General features: G+C 45.2%; 2 protein-coding genes across 2 annotated transcripts in view; both read right to left on the bottom strand.

Annotated features, from left to right (window-relative positions):
• The window catches only part of Hsd17b3 (hydroxysteroid 17-beta dehydrogenase 3), a 30,235-nt gene extending 28,936 nt beyond the window's left edge, over positions 1 to 1,299 (bottom strand). The window contains exon 1 of the mRNA XM_032884683.1: positions 1,143 to 1,299. Within this exon, the coding sequence (XP_032740574.1) occupies positions 1,143 to 1,284 (142 nt within the window). The 5' untranslated portion in view covers positions 1,285 to 1,299. The remainder of the gene's footprint in view (positions 1 to 1,142) is intronic.
• An 8,137-nt stretch (positions 1,300 to 9,436) lies between these two features.
• The window catches only part of Slc35d2 (solute carrier family 35 member D2), a 33,519-nt gene continuing 20,398 nt past the window's right edge, over positions 9,437 to 22,557 (bottom strand). The window contains exons 9-12 of the mRNA XM_032884944.1: positions 21,861 to 21,928; positions 11,595 to 11,673; positions 10,618 to 10,700; positions 9,437 to 9,991 (exon numbers count right to left, since the gene is read on the bottom strand). Of these exons, the coding sequence (XP_032740835.1) occupies positions 9,889 to 9,991; positions 10,618 to 10,700; positions 11,595 to 11,673; positions 21,861 to 21,928 (333 nt within the window). The 3' untranslated portion in view covers positions 9,437 to 9,888. The remainder of the gene's footprint in view (positions 9,992 to 10,617; positions 10,701 to 11,594; positions 11,674 to 21,860; positions 21,929 to 22,557) is intronic.

Below are 22,557 nucleotides of genomic sequence, written 5' to 3'. Positions count from 1 at the left end.
GGACCTGAGGGTCTTGGATAGTTAATCCCCAAAACCACTGTCTATTATTAGTACCTAACAATCTCACAGGCCTTCAAACCCTTTCTTTCCAAAATTGGAGACAGATGACCACAATTACACGTTTCACAATTCACCACAAATATACCCACCTGCAGCTGACCTTGGCACCAAGGGCATGCTTTTTTTAGGGCACATTTTTTAAAAAAATGTTCATTAAAAACCTGTTATTTTTTTTAACAATAATATTAACAAAAGAGTTGAGTTTATTGAGCATGGATATCGGTATGCTTTCCTCTGGCTATTTTCCAGCCTTGTTCCTGGAGTTTCATGTTCCCTACTTGAAATCAGTTCCCTCCCTGGTTTGTCTGTGCCTTGAAGACATCACATATTTGCTCATGATAATGCTACTCATTCTTGAGTCTCAAACAAGCGAAGATAATACTTTTCACTTTGAAGCCACAGTTTCTGGCTGCATCTTAACTGCTCTTTGGGGAGTGTTCTTAGAAGGGCTAAGTGGGCAGTGGCTGTGCAGAGGTCCAGTTGCACAGGCACATGGGCATTTGATTGTGCCCAGTAGGGTATTCAGATCCAGAATATACAAGCTCAGTGGCTTAGTAAGTTTAATATAGGCAGCAAACACATGTGTGTGCATACCATATACTCATGTACACATATGTACACATGTGCACAGACAGTGGAAGTGTAAGAAACATGAGTTAGAAATCCATGGGTTCAATGGGTTCACCCTAAACAATTCTCATGTGGCATCAAAAAAAAAAAATCTATGAGAAAGTTTACAAAGTTGCCAAGTTTAGTGAACAGAGGCACAGAATGCATTTAAAAAGATAAATTAACATTTGGATTTCAAATTTTTTGAAACACCCTTTAACAAAATGTAAGCACACAGAATCTGGAATTCTGTAGAGGAGAACCTGGTTTATTATTTGTATTACCAGAAAACCTCCAAAAAAAGAAGTAAATCTAGCCAAGTAACAGACACCTGAGTGAAACCTGAGGGGCAGCACCACCCCCTATCTCCTGATCCAAACCTTGATTCCACTCATGCTGTCTAGCCACACCATTACATGTGTGAAATCATTCTGAGACATAAGAATAAGAAAAGACTCAGAGAATCCTCTTACCTGCCCATTGTCCCATTGATCTCAGGAAAGACCCTGGTAAAGCCTTGCAGAAGCTCAGAAAAAGGTACCGGGAGAACCCCACACACTTCACCAGGCAAACAAGGCACACAAGCAGCCCCACGGAAAGGAGGAACTGTTCCATGACCTCCTCTGTGGCTGTCTTGCTGGAGATGCTGCTGGGGCCTGGCCCTTACCCCCTGTGTGACTCCCAGTGCAGGCAGCCTGGGAGCCCGCCAGATCTTTCAGGAGGCTCTGGGTGTGTTCCATGTATCCGGGAGCATTTAGATTAGAGTAACTTCTTTATGTAACCTTGTGATTCACAGGCTTTTGAACCAAGTCTTCTTAATAATATTTGTATGGCCTGGTTAGGCTTTTGTAGCTGTGGAGTTGCTCAGTAAAGGAGACAGTAGACTTGAAGAAAAGTGAAGCCCAGAGAGAAGAAACATGGCACTCTGGGATACTTGGGTCTGGAGTCTCCAAAGAGACTTGTTCTTATGACTTGATCTCCAAACATCTCTGCATTAAAAGCCCGATCCCCAGAGTGGTGGGGATGTTGGGGGGTGATGTTGAGCTTGTGAGTTCTGCAGTCCCATGAGAAGGCAGTATTCAGAGGGAAACACTGGCCACTTGGAAAGGGTCTTTCGTTACTAATGCCAAAAGATACCATAAAGCCTCACCAGCATGACTGACCAAACAAGGACAACACCGGTAGGTATTACCAAAGTAGACCTGGAAGAGTCCACCAGCCCTCAACCCTACACAAGACTTACAAACTACTAAGAAGTACAAGTCTTTCCCAGGGAAGAGCACACCGATTGATTATCTAATACCAAGTGGTCATCCCTGAAAACATACAAAAAAATTATACAGACTAAGCAGATAGTATTTAGGAATATGTGTTTGTATGTATATATACATATGTATTAATACTTACATTTTTAAACAATAACAATGCAATAGCAATTAATAAAAAAAAAAAGAGGCCGTATATTTGAAAGAGAGTGAGGAGGGGCATATGAGGGTCGGTGGGCAAATTTCCTCCATGGTTGCTGAGCCAGAGTTTTGAGATTAAGGTCACCATTGCAAATACAAGAGTTAATCATTAAGTAAATTGATTATAATAAACTGCATGTGACATTCCTTGACAAGTAGTAGAAAAGACATTGGAAAAACCAACACCGTAGCCACCAACTCTATATTTGGTCATACTTAAGTTTAATATAACTTAATAAGTTTTAGTTCCTGAACTGCACCAGCTATTTCTAGTGCTCTTCCTAGCTTACACATGTGTTCACACTAGACACTCAAAGTTTCCAAGCTTACTGTTGCCAAAGCGATGACCCAAGATATCATTATCAGCAAAGGTAAAGCAAAAAGGACAAACTTTTAGGTCACACATAGCTTTTAGGTTAGACACATAGCTCCATTGGTGGAGTATTTGCTTAGCCTGCAAAAGCCTACATTTGATCCTCCATACTGCGTAAACCAGGCACAGGACACACGGCCCTAATCACAGCATTCCGGAGGTGGAGGTAGGAAGACCAGAAGTTCAAGGTTATCACTGGCTACATTGTGAATTCAAGGACAGCCTGGGCTACTTGAGACTCTCTGGGGGAAGAAAAGAGAGTGGAAAGAAGGAACAAGATACTAGAGCACAGCTGTAGTTACTGCAATCACTAAATTAGTGGACCGAGTGGACAGCCTTTCTTGTCTCTGGTTTAGAAGAAATCCTTTCTACTTTTCCCCATTTGGTACAATAGTCACTGCTGGTTTTTCACAGGTAGGTGTCGTCATCATCGTCATCGTCATCATCATCATCATCGTCATCGTGGGGAAGGTCTGACCCTGCTGCTCCTGATTACGGTTTTTAGTCATGAAGGACGTTGAATTTTGTTGCATTAATCATTTGTACCTATTGAATTATCTCAGCACTCCCGGGGTGAAACCTCCTTCTCCTGGGGTTTCGTCATCTTAACCTGTTGTTTACTGAGGAGTTTTCCATCTGTATTCATCAGGGAAATTGTCTGTAGCTTGCTCTCGTGTGGCCTCACCACCCAGTTTTGGCATCAGACTGGAGCTAGCTTCTTGCCATGAGTTTAGAAGCATTTCTTCCCTCCCAGTTTTGTGGGACAGTGTGCATCTGGAGATATGATACAATTCAGGACTGAACCCACCCAGTTCTTTGACGTTCTTTGTTGGGAGACTATTACTCCTCCAGTCTCATCACCAACTATTATTTTTTTGGTTGTTTATATTCTCTTAGTTCAACTCTGTAGGTGATAGAGCCTGTGCCTAAAATCCTGTCTACTTTTTTTCTAGGTTTTATAATTTCACCAGGATACAAAATTTCAATAATCCTCTGGGTTTTGGCGATATCTACTTAATATTCCCTTTTTTTTTTTTTTTTTGTCTAATTTTAAATCATGGGGTTTTCTCTCTTTTGCTTAATTTGTCCAAGGGTTTGCCAATTTTTATCTTTTCGGAGAACGGTTTCACGGATACTCTGTATTGTTCTTTCAGCCTCGGAAGAACTGGGATTCGAGGCGTGGACTCCACACATAGCTCCCACTGTTTGCTGCAATCTCTCTGTGCCGTTTGGCATACCATGCCCCGCTCCAGCTCCAGTTTCCAGGCGACTTTATATTCGCGCTGTGCTTACTGGGTTGCCTCATTCCATGCCTGACCGAGACCAATTTGTTCAGATCTTAAGAGACCTCTTCTTAGTTGTGTTTTCTCTGGTTTCTTCTGCAAAGCTAAAGGCCTATGATTAAGCCTGTTGTTCTAAATAAAAAGAAGCACGCTTTCAAGAGTGTCTCTGAGTGTTTCTTCCATACTGTTCCAAACAGCGTCACTTCCTTTGAAGAGTTCTTTGGGATTTGTCCTGGATAGTCTTGCGTCATCTTGTGACACAAGCTGAAGTCATCTGAGAGGAAGGAGAAATTAAGAAAATGCCTTCGTAAGACCAGGCTGTAGGCAAGCATTTTCTTAATTAGTTGTTGATGGGGGAGGACCATTGTAGGTGGGGCCACCCCTAAGCTGGTGGCCTTTGGTTCTACAAAAAAGCAGGTTGAGCAAGCCTTGGGGAGCAAGCCAGTAAGCAGCACCCCTCCATGGCCTCTGCATCAGCTCCTGTGCCCAGGTTCTTGTCCTTTTTGTGTTCTTGCCCCAGCTTCCTTGATGATGAACAGTGATGTGGAAGTGTAAGCTAAATAAACCCTTTCCTCCCCAAATGTCTTTGGTCATAGTGTTTCATCACAGCAAGGGGGAAACGTGACTAAGACAGGACTCTCTTCTTTTCATGGACATTGTGTTTCTTTTGGACAACTGAAATGTTTGAAATCACACAACCCACATGAAGCCCATATCAGCTACTTCTTCCGTACCGTGATAAAATTCCCTGACAAAAGGAAATCCCAAGAAGATGTTTGTCCTGGCTTACAGTTCCCGAGGGGATACAGTTCATCATGGCAGGGAAAACATAAGAGCAGGAGTGTATGCCAGGAAACGGACAGATCACTCTTTATTCACATATTGGGTGAGAACTGGAGAAAGAACAGGAAGTGGGACTAGGCTAGGAATTCTCAAAGCCCCTCCATTCCCAGTGCTGTGCCTACTCCAAGTCTCCCTACTCTCCTTTAACTGTGCTGCCACCAATTGGCGGCCAAGTGTTCAAATGTGTGAGCCTATGGGAGACATTTCTCATTCAAGCCACAAGGTTGCTTCCATTTCTACGAGCTGTAAATCTAAGGAGTGTCCCCAAACCAATCTCAGCTGATAATTTCCTAGGTGGATTTACAAACATCACAGGAGGCCGCTATACTTATGGTTACATTTCATCTCCAAAGGGGAAAAGGCATAGGACAGACTCTAGAGATAAACATCAAATGTAAACTGTCTTCCCAACGCAGGGTCAGTGACAATCCACACAGAGTGCAGCAGCAGCAGAAATTAGCCCCAGCCTCCATACTCAGTATCTTTGAAGCCCAACACACAGGTATGATTAAGTGTTCATGGGCTGACCCAGTCCCTAGCAGGTTTACACCAGGAAACCCAGAGAGCAAGGGTTACACATGAGTAAGAAGTCCTGGTTAAGTAGTGGTCCTGCCCATCCTTGACACAACATTGTCTGGGTTCCAGTCTATCCACAAGGTGCCCTAACTTGCGTGTGAGTGGGGCTACCACTCTGCTCAGTGCTCAGAACAATGTCTCAGAGAGTTTGCCCAGGGCAAGACGATCTGTATTTTATATATGCTTAAAATTGCTTCCTGGGTGGCAAATTCCTCTGTGACTGGCACTAGGCTTCAGCTTTTTCCTTCCCCAAAATGCGGTTCCCAGGGAAATTCCAATTCACTGGAGACCACCCTTTTAATAGTCTGATAGCCAAATGAAGGGGCCCAAGTGTCTCTGGAGTTAATGTCGAGGTCCAGTTTGCTTTCAGGATCCAGTTTGCACCTTACACCATAGGTTCTGAGGATCAAACTCAGTTCATCAGACTCGTGGGGCACCCAACAGCCCCCTCCCAACCGTAATTCAGAACCCTGACTGGCGATTCCATCTGCCTTTCTACAGAGAAAAGGGTTACTTTCCACCCAGATACAAATGCTGCTCTTAGGGTGCCCTCTGCTGGCCAAATATGGAAAAGGAGGAAAATCATTTCTGAAAGAATTCTAAGAATAAAATTTAGAGATCAGGAAAACAACTTTGAAAGACAGCAAAAACTGTTCTTCACTTCTCTGAGTGAGTGATTTCTGGTCTCAGGGTTTCAGAAAAATACTGAAGATGTTCTAACAATAGTTTGGAAGCTCCCAGTGTCATGTTCTAGAAGTTTTTTTTTAAAGATTTGTTTATTTTATGAGTACATTGTAGCTGTCTTCATTCACACCAGAAGATGACATCAGACCCCATTACAGATGGTTGTGAGCCACCATGTGGTTGCTGGAAATTGAACTCAGGATCTCTGGAAAAGCAGTCAGTGCTCTTAACCACTGAGCCATCTCTCCAATTCTAGAAGTCTTAAAAGTAAAGAGCGCTATTCAGTTGGAAGAGTGCCGGACTAGCAGACATGAGACCTAGATTTGATAGTCACATAAACCAGGCTTAATGGTGCATAACTAATCCCAGCACTTGGGTGATGGAAGAGGAGATCATAAATTCAGTCATCCTTGACAGGAGACCTTGTCTCAAAAACACACAAACAAACAAAACACTCTAGGACACAGTAGTAATTTAAAAAGCAACAGTTTTAAGAAACGGAGAATCAGGCCTTGTGGTGCATGCCTTTAATCTCAGCACTAGGAAGTTTGAGGCAAACAGATCTCTGTGAGTTTGAGGCCATCCAGCTCTACATAGGGAGTTTCAAGCCAGCCAGGACTAGATAAGGACACCCTCTATCAAAGAAAGAAAGAAAGAAAGAAAGAAAGAAAGAAAGAAAGAAAGAAAGAAAGAAAGAAAGAGAGAAAGAAAGAAAGAAAGAAAGAGGAAGGAGGGAGGAAGGGAGGAAGAGAGAAAAGAAAAGAGGTTGGAGAGATAACTTGGTGGTTAAGAGTACATACTGGGGGGTTGGGGATTTAGCTCAGTGGTAGAGCGCTTGCCTAGAAAGTGCAAGGCCCTGGGTTCAGTCCTCAGCTCTGAAAAAAAGAAAGAAAGAAAGAAAGGAAGGAAGAAAGAAAGAAAGAAAGAAAGAAAGAAAGAAAGGAAAAGAGTACATACTGGGGGGCTGGAGAGATGGCTCAGAGGTTAAGAGCACTGACTGCTCTTCCAGAAGTCCTGAGCTCAAATCCCAGCAACCACATGGTGGCTTACAACCATCTGTAATCCGATCCGATGCCCTCTTCTGGTGTGTCTGAAGACAGCTACAGTGTACTCACATACATAAAATAAATAAATAAATCTTTAAAAAGAGTACATACTGTTCTTGTAGAAGACCCAAGTTTGGTTCTCAGAATCCATGTCAGGTGGTTCAAGGCTGCCTGTTAGAGACTGACACTTCTGACTTTTCCAGGCAGCTGCACTAGTGTGCACACACACACACACACACACACACACACACACACACACACACACACACACACACACACACAAAACCTGAAGAAGAGGAGGAGAAAGGAGAAGAGGGGAGAGAGAAAGAGCAGAGAGGGGAGGAGGTGAGCAGGAAAACAGCAGAGGTGGGAGAGAAGAGGAGGAGGAGGAGGAGGAGGAGGAGGTGGAGGAGGAGGAGGAGGAGGAGGACACATGAACAAGTACATGACAAAGATACACAAATGGATCAACCAGGACATGAAGATTATTCACCATGAATTAGGGAAATGCAGGTCCAAACCAAAACTCTATAAATATGGTTACTAATAAAAAAAAATTTTTAAATGTATGTTGTGAAAGATGAGGAGACAGTAGCTATGAAAAAAGTACAATGAATCATGTCCTCAATAAATTAAAACTAGAGCTGGGCATGTTAACACCTTTAATCTTAGGACACAGGAGATAAAGGCAGGCAGATCTCAGAGTTCAGGGCTAACCTGGTCTACACAGTAAGTACCAGGACAGCCAGGGCTATACAGAGAAACCCTCTCTTGGAAAAAAATAACATCAGAATTCTACTACTATGTATAAATCCAAAATAGCTGAAAGCAGGGTCTTCTGCCTTTTGAGACAGGGTGTTTGCTATGCAGCTGAGACTGGCCTTGAACTCACCACAGCCTACACTGGCCTCCTGAGTGCTGTAGTTGTGATCAGGGTTTTGAAGATGTATTTATACTTCTATATTTACAGTGGCATCACTCACAAAAGCCTGAAGATAGGAATATCCCAAGGGCCCATCCACAGGTGAGCAAAAAAAACCAAAACGGGGTATTGTAACCATTAACACTGTCAGCTTGGCAAGATCTAGAATCATCTGCGAGACAAAGCACGCCTGGGAGGAATCGTCTAGATTAAGCTGAGATGGGAAGAGCCACTCTGAATATGGGTGGCACCACTCCATGGGTTATGGTACCAGACTTTGTTCAAAGGAGCAAGCAAGCAATGCCCCTCCATCCGTCCCTCTCTGCTCCTTGACTGTGGACTCATGACCAGCTCCTCGAGCTCCTGCCATCATGACTGTCTTCTCAGAGGGGACTGTACCCTAGACCTGTAAGCCAACACAAAGCGCTCCTCCACTAAGTCGCTTTTATCAGGGCCAGATGACGCAGTGAGACCGTCATTGGTCTGACAAGAGGGCAGTGGGATGAGGCACTTGACCCAAGTTCTATTCCCAGACCCGACAGAAACGGGAAAGAACTTGAAAGCTACCTCCACAAAGTTGCCTTCTGACTGCCAGTCATGGAGCTGTGGTGCATTCTCTGTCTCTGTCTCTGTCTCTGTGTGTGTGTGTCTGTCTGTCTGTCTGCCTCTGTCTGTCTCTTTACACACACACACACACACACACTTGTACTTGGAAACCTATCCTTCAGTTGCTACTACAGCTGGCTCTATTTTTTTTTTTTTTTTTTTTTTTGGTTCTTTTTTTCGAGCTGGGGACCAACCCAGGGCCTTGCGCCTTTCTAGGCAAGCGCCTAACACTGAGTTAAATCCCCCAACCCCTGGCTTTCTTCTACAAACCCATCTGTTTGCTGGCCGGGCTGGGGAGTGAACTCTGTAAGTACTTGTCACACGCATCTAACCTTCAAATTCCCTTGAGCAAACCTGGAGGAAGCTGGGCAGAACAAGACGGGAAGAGCCACGTGTATTAGTTACTTCTCTGTTGTTGTGATAAACAAAAAACAAGGAACGAAAATCACGACCAAGTCAACTTACAGTAGAGTTTATTTGGGCCTACAGTTCCAGAGAGGTCAGTGTGGCAGCAATCGTGGCAGGAACAGCCCTGAGATCGTCAAACCACAAACAGGAAGCTCAGAGAGCAAACCTGAAATGGGTGAAGGCTTTGAAACCTCATCTTGTTGTTCCTTCGAGGTGGAGTAATGTGCATGCACACATGTATGTATGTATGCATGTATGGGCATGTGTGAGCACACACGTGTACACGTGTGTGTGGAGGCCAGAGGCTAATGACGTGTGTCTTCCTCAGTCACTCTCCACCCTATTTTGTGAGACAGTGTCTCTCACTGAACCTGATGCTCACCATTTAAGACTGGCTGGCCAGAGTCTCAGGATATGTGTGTATCTGTTGTTCCATGCCTGGCTTTTTATATGAGTGCAAGAGAACAAACTTACTGCCTCCTGAGTACAGCAAGCACTCTCCCCACTTCATCCCCAGAAATATCCTTAAACACCGAACAACTGACTTTCTGTGCAATATCATACTGTGTGGCACATATAGAAATGACTTTATTTCACTGTGATGACTTGGGAAAAAAAAAATACCAACATAGTATAAATCAAAACTGACCGACTCTTACAAAGACATGTTTCAACAGCAAAAAGTTTTCCCTCCTTTTCCTTGGCCGGGACCTTTAAAATTAAGGCCACGGTGCTGATAAGCAAAGTCACCTTGGAAACATCTTCCTCAGCACACAGTGAGGGCCCCACGGCTGACTTTGAGCAAATTCGCTTGGATGGGAAGGTTCTGTACCAGGAGTCATGGGTTCCTTGTGGCTCATTGTGCAGTATGAGGTAGCTTTCTTTGTATTTCCCAGACATTCCTTTTTGTGCTCTGACCAAACAGGTGACTGCCCCATGGGTGGGACCTCTAGGCTGCCCACTCCTGCTGGGGCTGCTTTTTCCAGCCTAGGCCTGCAGCTCTGTCTGCAGTCTAGCTCTTCAGATCCAGAGGGAGGCTTTCTTCATCCACAGGTTGTTTAGGTTTCGACTGGCTGCTTAGTGTTAAAAAGGAGTATCTTAAACCACCTGCCATGCTGGAGAGGGAAGAAAAAGGGGTGGGGGGATCCCATGAGCACTGTTAATGTAATATAATGTAATTGCAGTCAGCTCGATTTGAACACAACTGTTACGATCTTTGGGTTTTTTTTTTTTTTCCTCCCAGGTTGGTGAGATTGAGAAATTTCTTCTCTGCTAATGTTTGGAAGACAGGAAAAGAGAGCGAGTGCTCAGTTTTTACCGGATAACGGAACATGTAACGATTCTACAAAGAACACCCGTGCCTAGAACCCAAAAATGTGTTCAAAAGCATCCGAGTGCCAACAGCATCCTCAGGACACAGCCCTTCAAAAGGCCACAGGCAATGAGACCCACAGGGCGGGAGGAAGATGTGTGAACTGAATTTAGACCTTAGCCCTGAGATCCTTTATGACACATGTCCCCAGAGATCACATGGAAAATGAGGGCTACAAACTCAACAGGCCTGGAGCAGGGGACGCAGCTCGGTGGCAAAGCACTTGCCTGGCACGCACACAGCCCTGGTTGCACCCCGAGCGCAGCAAATAGTACGACCATTTCTCCTTGCTTTTTGTTGCTTATTATATACCTAGTAATCGTGTTAAATCCCTTATTTACTGTGAGTTCATTTAAAAGTCTCACTTACCAAATATTTAACCCTATAAAGTTTAAGAGGGAGAAAATGTAGTCTCCACCAACCAACATCCCAATGTAGGCAACCGATACGTTCTGCAAAGAGAGGGGGGCTCATCATTGAGAGTAAGGAACTTTGGGGGAACCGCAGACACGTGACACCTGAAGCCAGACGTTGCATAGACGCTTGCACGAAATTCCTAATGACATATGGCTTTATAAATAAAGTCAACTAAAATGTAGTAACTGAAAACTGCACTGTTCACCTTCCCCGGATTCCAGGCCAGAGGTGGGAGAGTACAGCTGTAATTTGCTTTCTAGCTGCTCTGGTTTTTATACCACCACTGCTCAGGAAATTTTAACCCTATCACCCCCAACCCGAACAGGGCAGGCAGCTAAGTTCTAAGTAGAACTCTGTGCAAGTCATTTGAGGAAGCCAGTGGGTGGAGCGGGTAAGGTTTGCCCATTCACTTTAGGAACTTATGTGAAGAGGGGGAAAAAAATGAGGACTAGAATTCAGCCCACCACCAGTTCGAGAGTCGTGTCCTCAAATGCACCCAGCCATACACAAACCCCTTTGCACCAACCTACCACTCCAAGCTCACTGTTTTATCATAGAGTATAAATACTAAAAACATTCCTTTCAGAAGGATTCGTCTTCCTAGTGGGCAGGTTCTCCCAGCAAAACAAATCCCAGAAAACGAAGTGATCACAGATATTTGGATTATTTTTCTTTCCGGTTGTTAACTTGTTTTCCACCAAATTATGCCCTCACCTGCCTCCAATTTTAAAGTAATAATCACCTTTTTTTTTTTTTTTGGGTTAGCAACCTCCCTCTACACTCGATCAGCAGCAGGGATCACACAGCGCCCTCTAGAGTCACAAGCCTCCACACTCACTGCATCTCTGTCCGCAGCAAAAGGCAGCTTTCCGCACCTGGTTTCCATCCGGTTCCCACCCAGGTGTTTAGCGCAAGGCTCCATCACTTACCTTGATCGCTCCAACCACCGCCGTGGTGAGAGCTGAGTTGTAATAACTGCAAAGAGCTGTGGAATACATCAGCAGAAACCTGAGGGCAGGAGACAGACAGCGTAAGCGCCAGCCTGCTCTGGCTGTCATGAAGGTTCTAAAACCCGGATGTAGACATTCGTCATTGAGCTTTTTACAAGGAAAACAAAACAAAACACACACAAAAAAAGGGTTCAGTTGTGCAAAAGCCAAACCTCCTGCGTTTATCATGGTGTGTCCACAAAGTGAGGGGAGGAAAAGGATTTTTATCAACAGGTATTAACTCCACATCTTCAAACGGGTACGTAGTGTGATTTGGTCACATCCGGTTCCCCGCTGGCCCCCTCTCCAGTTATCCACTTTCTATCTTCACGAGGCTTCCGTTTTGTTGGGGAGTCTTTTGTCTTTGTTTTTGGTAACGCACTACATTTATTTGTTTTACTTTGAGATCTGCTTGTTTTCAGATTTGTTTGAAGGTGGATTTCTCTATGTAGCCTAGGCTGGCCTCCACTTCAGAGAGAAACACTTGCCTGTGCTTTCAAGGTCTTAGATTAAAGACATGCACTCGACTCTATGCCTGCCAAGTGCCCTTGTTTTTACAGAAATGTTACTAGATTTGTGAATGTGGTCCTAGTATCTAGATGCTGAAGTATTGGGCACTTCAGAAAAGTCTGTTTCTAGGACCCCACATGGTGCTGTACGCCCATCAACATCTCAGTACGGGAAGCAGAGGCTCGAGAGTTAAAGGGTAGCCTTGGTTACATCAAGGCCAGCCCAGGTCACATGAGACCACCCACACTCCACATATATAATGTGTATGCATGCGTGCCTTCAATTGTTATAATTTTTATGAACTCAATTAATAATATTATCCAGGCATAAAATTAATGAGTTTTTAAAACTCGGCCTGTCACCAAGTGCAGCTCTGCCTGACCTTGGTGATCTGAGGAGATGACCCACACTACCTAACTGGGAGGAGCTCAGACTACCCAGCATACACCTGTGGAGCCCAGGAAACCACAAGCCAGGCTACATCCTGTGGCTTCCAAACTTAAGCTCAGACTTTCACAAGGACAAGCATGGATGTTCTTAATTTCTCCTGAAAAAGTACCAACCCCACGTTCTAGTCAGGCCACGCTGTAAAACACTTTGGCCTGCCTGCAGATTCAGTAACTAGGACCCCAAGATCTCAGTACCATCTGCCAGGAGTATGGGGATCCTGGGTAACAAACAGTTGCTAGGAATGAGCCCCAGTCCTGTAACACAGCATAGATAGAGAGGCTGCACTTCTCAATATGCCCACTAGATGTCCTCGGAGAGGGATAAAATAAAAATTGTAATGTGCTTGCTAGGCAAGGATGAGGACTAGAGTTTAGATCTCAAGCACACACTTTTTTAAAAAAAGCCAGGTTGGATGGTGCACTCCTAGTCCCAGGACTAGAATATGGAAAGATAACTTAGGGCTTTTGGGTTTGCTAGCCACTCAGTCTAGCCAAATCCGAGAGCTCTTGGTTCAATGGGAGACCGTATGTCAAAAAGCAAGGTGGAGATTGACAGGTGAGATACATGATATACACACATGTGCATACTCTACACGCATGGACACACACACTCAGTTATTTTGAAAGAAACATTTATAATTACTTATAAAGGGTATGGGATAAGACCAAGACATTGATCTAAAAGAGCCTCCATTAATTCCATGGAGTCTTACGTAGGGTTACTATTTCTGTGATGAAATACCATGACCAAAGAAACTTGGGAAGGAAAGATTTATTCAGCTTACACCTCCACAGCACTCACTTCTTCATCATGGAAGGAAGTCAGAACAAGAACCTGAACAGGGCAAGACCCGGGAGGCAGGAGCTGATGCAGAAGCCATGGAGGGGTGCTGCTTACTGGCTTGCTCCCCATGGCTTGCTCAGTCTGCTTTCTTATATAACTCAAGACACCAGCCCCGGAATGGCCCTGCCCATAATAGGCTGAGCCCTCCCACAGCAATCACTAATTAAGAAAATACCCTACAGCCGGATCTTACGTAAGCATTTCCTCAGTTGAGATACCCTCCGTTCAGATAACTTTAGCTTGTGTTGAGTTGACATAGAAACTATTCCCCACACATGGGAAATGCCACCACTTGGTCTCTGCATTTATTTACTTACTTTTGAGTTCCATCCAACACATGCCAGCACATACAGGAGTGCAGTACCCACCTTTAGACAACAAAAACCAATTTAAGCATCTGCCATTGAACGTAATGGTACGGTGGCAGTCAGTCTTGTCAACAACACTAAACTTAGGATCATCATGGAAAAACACTACTGGCCATGGCTGGTAGGGAGTCTCCAGAAATTTTTGGATGAAGAGAGAAGACCCACACGAACACGGGCAGCGCAATCTCACAAGCTTTGGTCCCAGACTGAATAAAAAAGAGCAATGAGGTGGGCATCAGGATTCACCTCCCTCTGCTTCACTACAGATGCAAAGTGTTGGCTGCCTCACCTTCCCTGCCAAGTGGACTGTACTCTCCGTGAGCAAAAGTGAATCCCTAAGTGGCTTTGTCACAGCGAGGATAAAAGTAGCCAATATCGGTACCACGCGTGTGTCGCCTCTGATTCCAAGCTCAGAGTCACAGACACAGGTAAGGTCACAGGAACCAGAATCTCCTCCTTGGCAGTATATCTCTTCATCTTTCTCTCCCTACTGACTTGGAGCTGGCCATAAGGAAACTCTCCGACTTATCTTGTAAACGATCATAAGAGCCCTGTTTCTGAGAGGCAGAAACATCTTGAGGAAAGTAAGCTACAGAGAGAGAGAGGCCAGGAAGCATCTAAACAGAAAGGTTTTCCAGGCTTCCCCACTGTTTATCAACAGACCACACTCTTGTCTATGCAATTGCATTTCCACCACCACAGTCCACACATCAATCACATCTACGCCATGACAACTGAGCACCACCCAGTTTACAAAAAGGGAAACGAGAATGAACTTGCTGTTCACTGGGTGAGCAGTGCCCCCCACCTCCACTGTTCATCCCCACCCCCACCCCTGCAAGACTCTCTGAATTTTTTCCTCTGGCTGCTCATCTGCATCCTTATAACTATCCTTTATAACAAACCTCAGGGTGTCTAGTATCTGTCTGCAAGTTTTGCAAGATGCTCTAGCAAATGGCTTGGCCCCAAGGAAGGGGGTCTCAAGAACCCGATTTTAGCCAATGCTCTGGAAGTCCTGGAGATACAATTGGTACAGTGCCCGAGGACCTGAGTTCAATCTTTGCAGTTCATGTAGCAGGGAGGGAAGGAGGAGTTGGGCATGGTAGTGTACTTATAATCTCACCTCTGGGAGGCGGGTGCATCCCTAGGGTTGGATGCTGGATGGCCAGCCAACCTGAGTTGGCAACTTCCGGGTCACAACTACCCTGTGTCTAAAAACAAGGTTGTTTCTGGACCTTCAAACATTTAAGCTACACACACACACACACACACACACACACACACACACACACACACACACGAGAGAGAGAGAGAGAGAGAGAGAGAGAGAGAGAGAGAGAGAGAGAGAGAGAGAGAGAGAGAGAGAGAGACACGGGTGGGGGAGCAAAACAACTCTTGATACCCTAAGTAAGGAAGTCAGATACCTTTGTGTTTCTAATAAGGAGAACATTGCTTCCTCGGAGAGATCAAAGGTTCTGGGTCAGGTTAGAAACAGATTAGGATAATCGGCTTAAACAACAGGAAGCCGGTGCCAGCTGCTAAAGGAATGAACTAGAACCTGAGCTCTCTTAGCATGGCGGCCTTTTTCAAGTCGAGGCTGCCAGCCTGCAGCTCAGTCTGCATTTTACTTTGCATTCGGGCACTGATTATTTGAGCTCCGCTGTCTATCCCATCTTCCTGAAGCGCTCGGTCCCCACGACCTGTTTGCAAACCCTTAATCACATTTAGGATTCCAGAAGATTAGTCTAACCTCACCCTATCTCAAAGGGAAATTAAACACCTGCCCTTTCAACATAGTATTGGTTTTGTAATAAGCTTATTAAAACTGAAAGTAAAATCCAGTAAGGCAGCTCAGCAGATAAAGGCCCTTGCCTCCACGCCTGACGACCTGCGCTCAATACCTGGGATCAATATGGTAGAAGAAGAGAACAAATGCCACATGCACACTAAGGCGGCATGCACATGTGTGTGTGCGCGCACACGCACACATACACACAGGAATAAATGTTAAGAAAAATTGTAAAGAAAAAATTTAAAGAGAGTATTTTAAGATTATGATTTCGACAAATTCAATAAGGGTCTAGTGGTTGAGGAGGGAAAAAGTTTGATACAAACTTACAAGTGGTGACATTAAGAAAGCCGGCTTCAGCTGGCTCTCTGGGTCCTACCTTGGGAAGCACCTGACATTAACCTTGAGCTGCCTGCTGAGTGGGCAACTCAAGCTGGTGGCCAGTTGTCCCTAACAGTGACTTCTAAGGCTGTGGGGAAGCAAACCAGCTGGTTGTATCGTGTCACAACCCTCAAGGGAGCAGAACTTTGAGAAGTCCACCATGCCAAAGCTGGAGTTTTCTTTCTAACACGGCTTTGGAATTGAAACTGAAGAATTAAAAAATTAATAATAAGCCGCCTAACTACCCCAAAAGAAGAAGTGGGGTCTGTAAGAGCTTGAACTTTTCACCCTCCCCTGCTGTACAATGGTTCCCGGAACATTCTTGCATGAAAAGTTTTCTGAACAGCCACATGACCCATAGCCTCCGCCACAATGCTCTAATGACCCTGTAGAATGTCACAAAGCCCTAGGTGTGTTGCCTGGTGTTAACTGTATGGGCTGTTTATGGTCTTGAATTCTCCTCCCTCCCTCTTGCTCCCCCCTAAATTGTGGTTTTTTCCTTTATAAGCTCTGTCAGAAAATTCAGGTCGTGGGTCGAACTCCTCTACTCCCTGTGTGGTGTATGAGTCTCGACCCCAGCATGCTGGCCTGAGCTCTCATATCATCTTGCTTACAATAAAACTTCCTCATGTGATTGCAGCAGGTCGGTCTCTGTGTCCTACTGGGTGCGCGTCTCTCCCGAGACTTGAGTGGGGGGCTCCATTTGGGGTCCAACATTTTTGGGGGCTCGTCCGGGATCAGCGCGACCACCCAGGGGTCCAAAGACCCACTTGGAGGTAAGATTCTCTGTTTTGTCTCAGCGCTGTGTCTGTGTTCTGTCTGGAAATCTGGTGCGATCGCAGTTTCGGTTTTGCGGACGCTCAGGGAGACCGCACTCCTGGAAGGAGGGCGGGGTGGATAAGGATAGACGTGTCCAGGTGTCCACCGTCCTCGCCCCTGGGAGACGCCCCAGGAGGAGACGGGGAGGACCAGGGACGCCTGGTGGACCCCTTCTGGTAGGTCCAGAGGAGACTTTACTCCTTGACGACTGATTTGTTAGGCAAGGTCTGGGACCTGCCGATCAGTTTCAGTGCCTCTGGTCGACACTAGGTCGACGCCGGTTTTGTTTTCTGTTGTCTTTTTTGTTTGTGTTCGTGTGTGTGGTGTGTGTTGTCGAGCCGACATGGGACAGAAAGTAACCACCCTTTGACTTTGACTTTGGATCACTGGACTGAAGTAAGGACTAGGGCTCACAATTTTTCAGTAAACGTTAAGAAGGGACCCTGGCGGACTTTTTGTTCATCCGAATGGCCGGACTTTAAGGTAGGATGGCCACCAGAGGGAACCTTTAACCTGTCTCTTGTTTTCACTGTCAAGCGCATTATCTTTCAGGAAATAGGAGGACATCCCGACCAGATCCCCTATATCACCGTCTGGCAGGACCTGGTCCAGAATCCCCCACCTTGGGTTACGCCCTGGACCATAGGGTCCGGAGTGACGGTGGCGGTTGCGGCAGCTAAACCTAAGCAGACCCAACTGTCGGCGGGCCCTTCGGCACCTCCGAAGATCTACCCCGAGATCGAGGACCCTTCGTGGACAGAGCCGCAGCCTCCCCCTTATCCTCTGCCGCGACCATCTGCACCCCCGGTCCCGGCACCTGTCGAGAGGGACGGGGTGGAGGGGCCTGCGGCGGGGACGCGGAGCCGGAGAGGCCGCAGCCCAGAGGGAGATTTCACGGTTGCCTTGCCCTCCGGGCGCCTATGGCCCACCACCGGGCCCCGATGAGCCTCGTCCTTTGCAGTATTGGCTCTCTCCTCAGCTGACCTATATAATTGGAAAATAATCACCCTTCCTTTTCAGAAAATCCTGCAGGCCTGACCAGGCTTGAATCCATTATGTTTTCTCACCATCCCATTTGAGATGCTTGTTAGTAGCTGTTACAGGTCTTCTTTACCACTGAGGAAAGACGGAATCCTACTAGAGGCCAGAAAAAATGTTCCAGACACGGATAGAAGGCCCTCACTTCTGCCTGCTCTCTTCATTACGCCTAAAGGTAGGGAGTGCTCCAGGTCTGCCGCCAGGCTCCAAGGGTGGGTCTCTGAGGGGCTAGAAAATGCCCCACCAATCTGGCTAAGATAAGGAAAGGATATGAAGAAAAAGTTACAGAAATTTAAAGGGTTAAGTTAAGTTGCTGAGAGTTAGTATAAGTTACAGAGAAAGAGAAAGTAAGGTTAAAAGAGAAAGAAGGTAAAAAGAGCAGAAAGCTAGGGAAGAAAGGAGACAAAAAGAAGAGGAAGTTAGAGAGCTAAAGAGAGATAAAAGACGGGAGAGGAACATATACTGGCCACAGTAGTTAGGGAACCTAGGAAGATAGTACCTGGCAACAGAAGAGAATTCCTGGCTAAAGATCAGTGTGCCTAATGCAAAGAAAAAGGACACTGGGTCAGGGACTGTCCAAGAAAGAACAAGAGGGGCCACTGGAGAGCTTCTTGGTCCTAGAGTGCTGGCTATGTACAGAGATAGAAGGGAAGTGTGGATACAGGGACCCAATGCTCTGTGCTCCTATGCCCCCTCCAGTGGGCCAATATCCAAAGAAAGCTATACTCCCCAGAGAACAAAGAAAAGACTCACTTTGCCAAATACAGAAATGGACTCATTTAGGAGATAAAAAGTTTGTCCAAGTAGTTAAGTGTATGTAATAGACTTTAAGATTTTGGCCAGAGAGGCAGTAAAAAGTATAAGGTATGTCAATAAGTGAATGCTTAGCAAGCAAACAGGGCAAAGAGACCTAGAGAGTTTAGTGAAAAGTCGAAGTGAACTTCACTGAGATAAAACCAGAAAAATATGATCAAGTATTTCCTAGTGCTTGTAGATACCTTTCCAGGAACAGATAGAAGCTTTCCTCACCAAACGAGAGACGGCCTCTGCAATCATCAAGAAGATACTGGAAGAAATCTTCCCCCGATTTGGAATGCCCAAGGTAATCTGGTCAGACAACGGCCCTACTTTCGTTGCCAAGGTAAGCCAGGGTGTGGCCAAGTATTTAGAGGTCGATTGGAAATTACATTGTATTTACAGACCTCAAAGTTCACAGGACAGGTAGAGTAAATAAAACTCTAAGAGAGACCCTGACCAAATTAAATTAACCATGGAGACTGGCGCAGACTGGTGACACTTCCTTCCCTCTTGCTCTTCAGAGCAAGAAATACCCTTCCAGATTCAGCCTTACCCCTTTGAGATCTTAAATGGGGCCTCAGCCCCCCTGACTGTATTAGATGATGTTACTGAACCAACATGTCATAGTGCCATAGTAATAATGATTTTGTGCCAGGCTAAAAGACCTACAGGTGATACAGAAAGAAATCTGCTCACAGCTGACAGCAGCCTATGCCCCTGAGACCCTAGAGACATCCCATCAGTTCCAGGTCGGAGATTGCAGCCACACTGAGCCCAGACATTGAGCCTTGCTGGAAAGGACTGTACCTGGTGCTGCTGACCACCCTGACAGTTGTCAATTCTCAGCCCTCACCAGCCGTGTACTAGCTGTTGGGGCTGAGAGCTGGGACCTAGAGGGAAATTCAGTCATGTTTGTCCTGGGTTCTATCAAGATAGGTGGGATAGGCTTGATTTCCATTACAAATGATGTAACGCTACATAATGTTAGTACTCCTAACACTTCTTGGGACTGTGCCTCAGGGATCACAATCTATATAAGTTTAGAAGTTCTGAAAGCTAGTCATGACCTTGGTGTGCAGGTTTAGATAGTGTCCAGATTGGAATCCTGATGCTAACGACTTAGTAAGACACAAAAAAAAAGGAGTTGAGAATTACTTAGGGCTATAGTTATCTAGGTGCTGCAAGGGCAGCACAAGGACATCTGCTGTTGCAATACAAGGCTTAGAGAGTTCAGAACTGCCATTCAGGAGTAATTAAAGACTCCATAAATAAACTTAGAAAAGGTTAGACAAAAGGCAGACAGAGAAGCGATCAGGATGGTTTAAAAGTTGGTCTAATAAGTCCCCATGGTTAACCACTCTCCTCTCTATTTTTAGTTGGGCCCATCGTAATTCTCATGCTTCTACTTACATTCGGGCCATGCATACCAATAGGTTGGTGACTTTTATAAAAGAAAGAGTGAGTGTTGTTCAGGTACTGGTCCCGACAACAGTACCAAGAGCTACAATGGATGAACAGTGGCTCTAGGATTGAGCGATAAAAAGAAAAAGTGGGGAATGAAGAATTAAAAATTAATAATAAGCCGCCTAACTACCCCAAAAGAAGAAGGGGGTCTGTAAGAGCTTGAACTTTTCACCTCCCTGCTGTACAATGGTTCCTGGAACATTCTTGCATGAAAAGTTTTTGAACAGCCATTAATGACCCATAGCCTCCGCCACAATGCTCTAATGACCCTGTAGAATGTCACAAAGCCCTAGGTGTGTTGCCTGGTGTTAACTGTATGGGCTGTTTATGGTCTTGGAATTCCCCCTCCCTCCTCTTGCTCCCCTAAATTGTGGTTTTTTCCTTTATAAGCTCTGTGAAAATTCAGGTCGTGGTCGAACTCCCTCTACTCCCTGTGTGGTGTATGAGTCTCGACCCCAGCATGCTGGCCTGAGCTCTCATATCATCTTGCTTACAATAAAACTTCCTCATGTGATTGCAGCAGGTCGGTCTCTGTGTCCCAGGTGCGCGTCTCCTGAGACTTGAGTGGGGGCTCCATTTGGGGTCCAACAAAACTTAGTAACAGAAGGCAAAGCACGGAGAGAAGAGAAGAGAAACTACTGACAAGGCTGTGAAAAGAAAGCAGACGGCAGAGCTCAACAGAGCTCAAGAGGAGAGGCAGGTAGCATCCGCTCAGCGTGGCGGCGTGAGCTTGTGGGCCCAGCACGTGGGAGATGGGAGTCAGGACAACTGGAGCTCAAGCCTGGGTTACATGAGACCCTCTCTCCAAATGCCAAAAAAAAAAAAAAAAACCAAGAAGGAGATATCAGCAACCACGAGAGCATTTCTTTTTCTCTTTTTGTTTCTTCCTCCTCTTCCTTCTAACTCAGTCTGGCTGTGAACTTTAGGAATCTCCTGCCTCAACCTCTCGGGTGATGGGACTGCAGGCATGGCATTCCTTTCTGTCCCCTTTCTACGTGTTTATTACGTCCCAAGTCCACTTTGCGATTAAATCCTCCAGTATGCATATCCTGGCCTCATGAATCTGATTCTTTTTTTTTTTTTTTTTCCGGAGCTGGGGACCAAACCCAGGGCCTTGTGCTTGCTAGGCAAGTGCTCTATCACTGAGCTAAATCCCCAACCCCATGAATCTGATTCTTGAACTCATGGGGCTCAGAGAGGCTAAGCAGCTTATCCACAAACCCAGAGCTAGTTGAGTGTCAAATCCAAGATCGAACTTCCACACATGGGTAGACAGACAGACACACACAAACACACATGGGGGAGACAGACAGACACAGAGAGACAGAGTAATAATAATAAATTAAATTAAGAACACCATCACCAGAATAACTATTAAATCCAATAAAGCTAAAGAAAGAGGTAATGAGACTAGAGACACAGCTCCAAGTGTTAAGAGCGCCCGCGGCTCTTGCAGAGGACCTGGATTGGGTCCTCAGCACCCACATGATGACTTGTACTACCTGGAACTCCAGTTCCAGGGGACCCAGCACTCTCTCTGTCTGTGCTTCCAGAATAGACAAAACCTGCAAATGCAGAGCTGGCAGGTTACGTTGGGAGTGTAGGGGGTAGGTGCCCTGTCCAGAGAAAGTCAGGAGAAACACAGGAAAGAGGATTCTGGCAGAACAGACAGATGACAGACAAATTAGATCTGACTTGTGGAGAAATACCATCAGCCAACTTCTCCGCTTATATACAGTCTCTTACCCCAAAAGACAGGAAAGAAGAAACTGTACGATAAACAAAACGTTCTTCCAGTGGCTGAATTCAGTGGCCTGTGATGACAAGAAAAGACCCATCGTGCAGTGAGTGACAGTTCCGTTTAAATCCAGTTGGCACAACCTGCCACCTTTTGTGCCATTGATGTATTAACAATAATTATACACTTCTATCAAAGAGACATGCATTAAATATCAATAACTATTTACACAAGGGATTATTATACTACTTTTCGAACCTTTATGTTTGAAAGTTTCCATCATAAAAAGATTTTATTGTTACTTCTGATTCCCTATGTGCACCATGTCAGAGTGCACCCTTACACACACATACACACACACACACACACACACACACACACACGCGTGCGCGCATGCGCGCGTGCAAATAATTAAATAACTAAATAAATCGTAATAAATTAAAAACCAAGAGCTAGAAGTATTTATATAAGCAATAAATAAAAATTATTTACTCTGGACACCGTAAACCCAGGAAGGGTTATTTAGTAATATTTCTTAAAATATATAAGTTCTTCACCAGCCCACACTTTAATCAATGTTAGTTTTCTATCTTTAAGAATGAATCTTAACTAGGAAGCACAAGGCCCTGGGTTCGGTCCCCAGCTCCGGAAAAAAAAAAAAAAAAGAACGAATCTTAAACATTTTAAGAAACAGAATCTACAAAG

The sequence above is a fragment of the Rattus rattus genome, chromosome 14, assembly GCF_011064425.1.
Source record: "Rattus rattus isolate New Zealand chromosome 14, Rrattus_CSIRO_v1, whole genome shotgun sequence".
NCBI classification, from domain to species: domain Eukaryota; kingdom Metazoa; phylum Chordata; class Mammalia; order Rodentia; family Muridae; genus Rattus; species Rattus rattus.
This window is presented reverse-complemented; position numbering and strand designations above follow the sequence as displayed.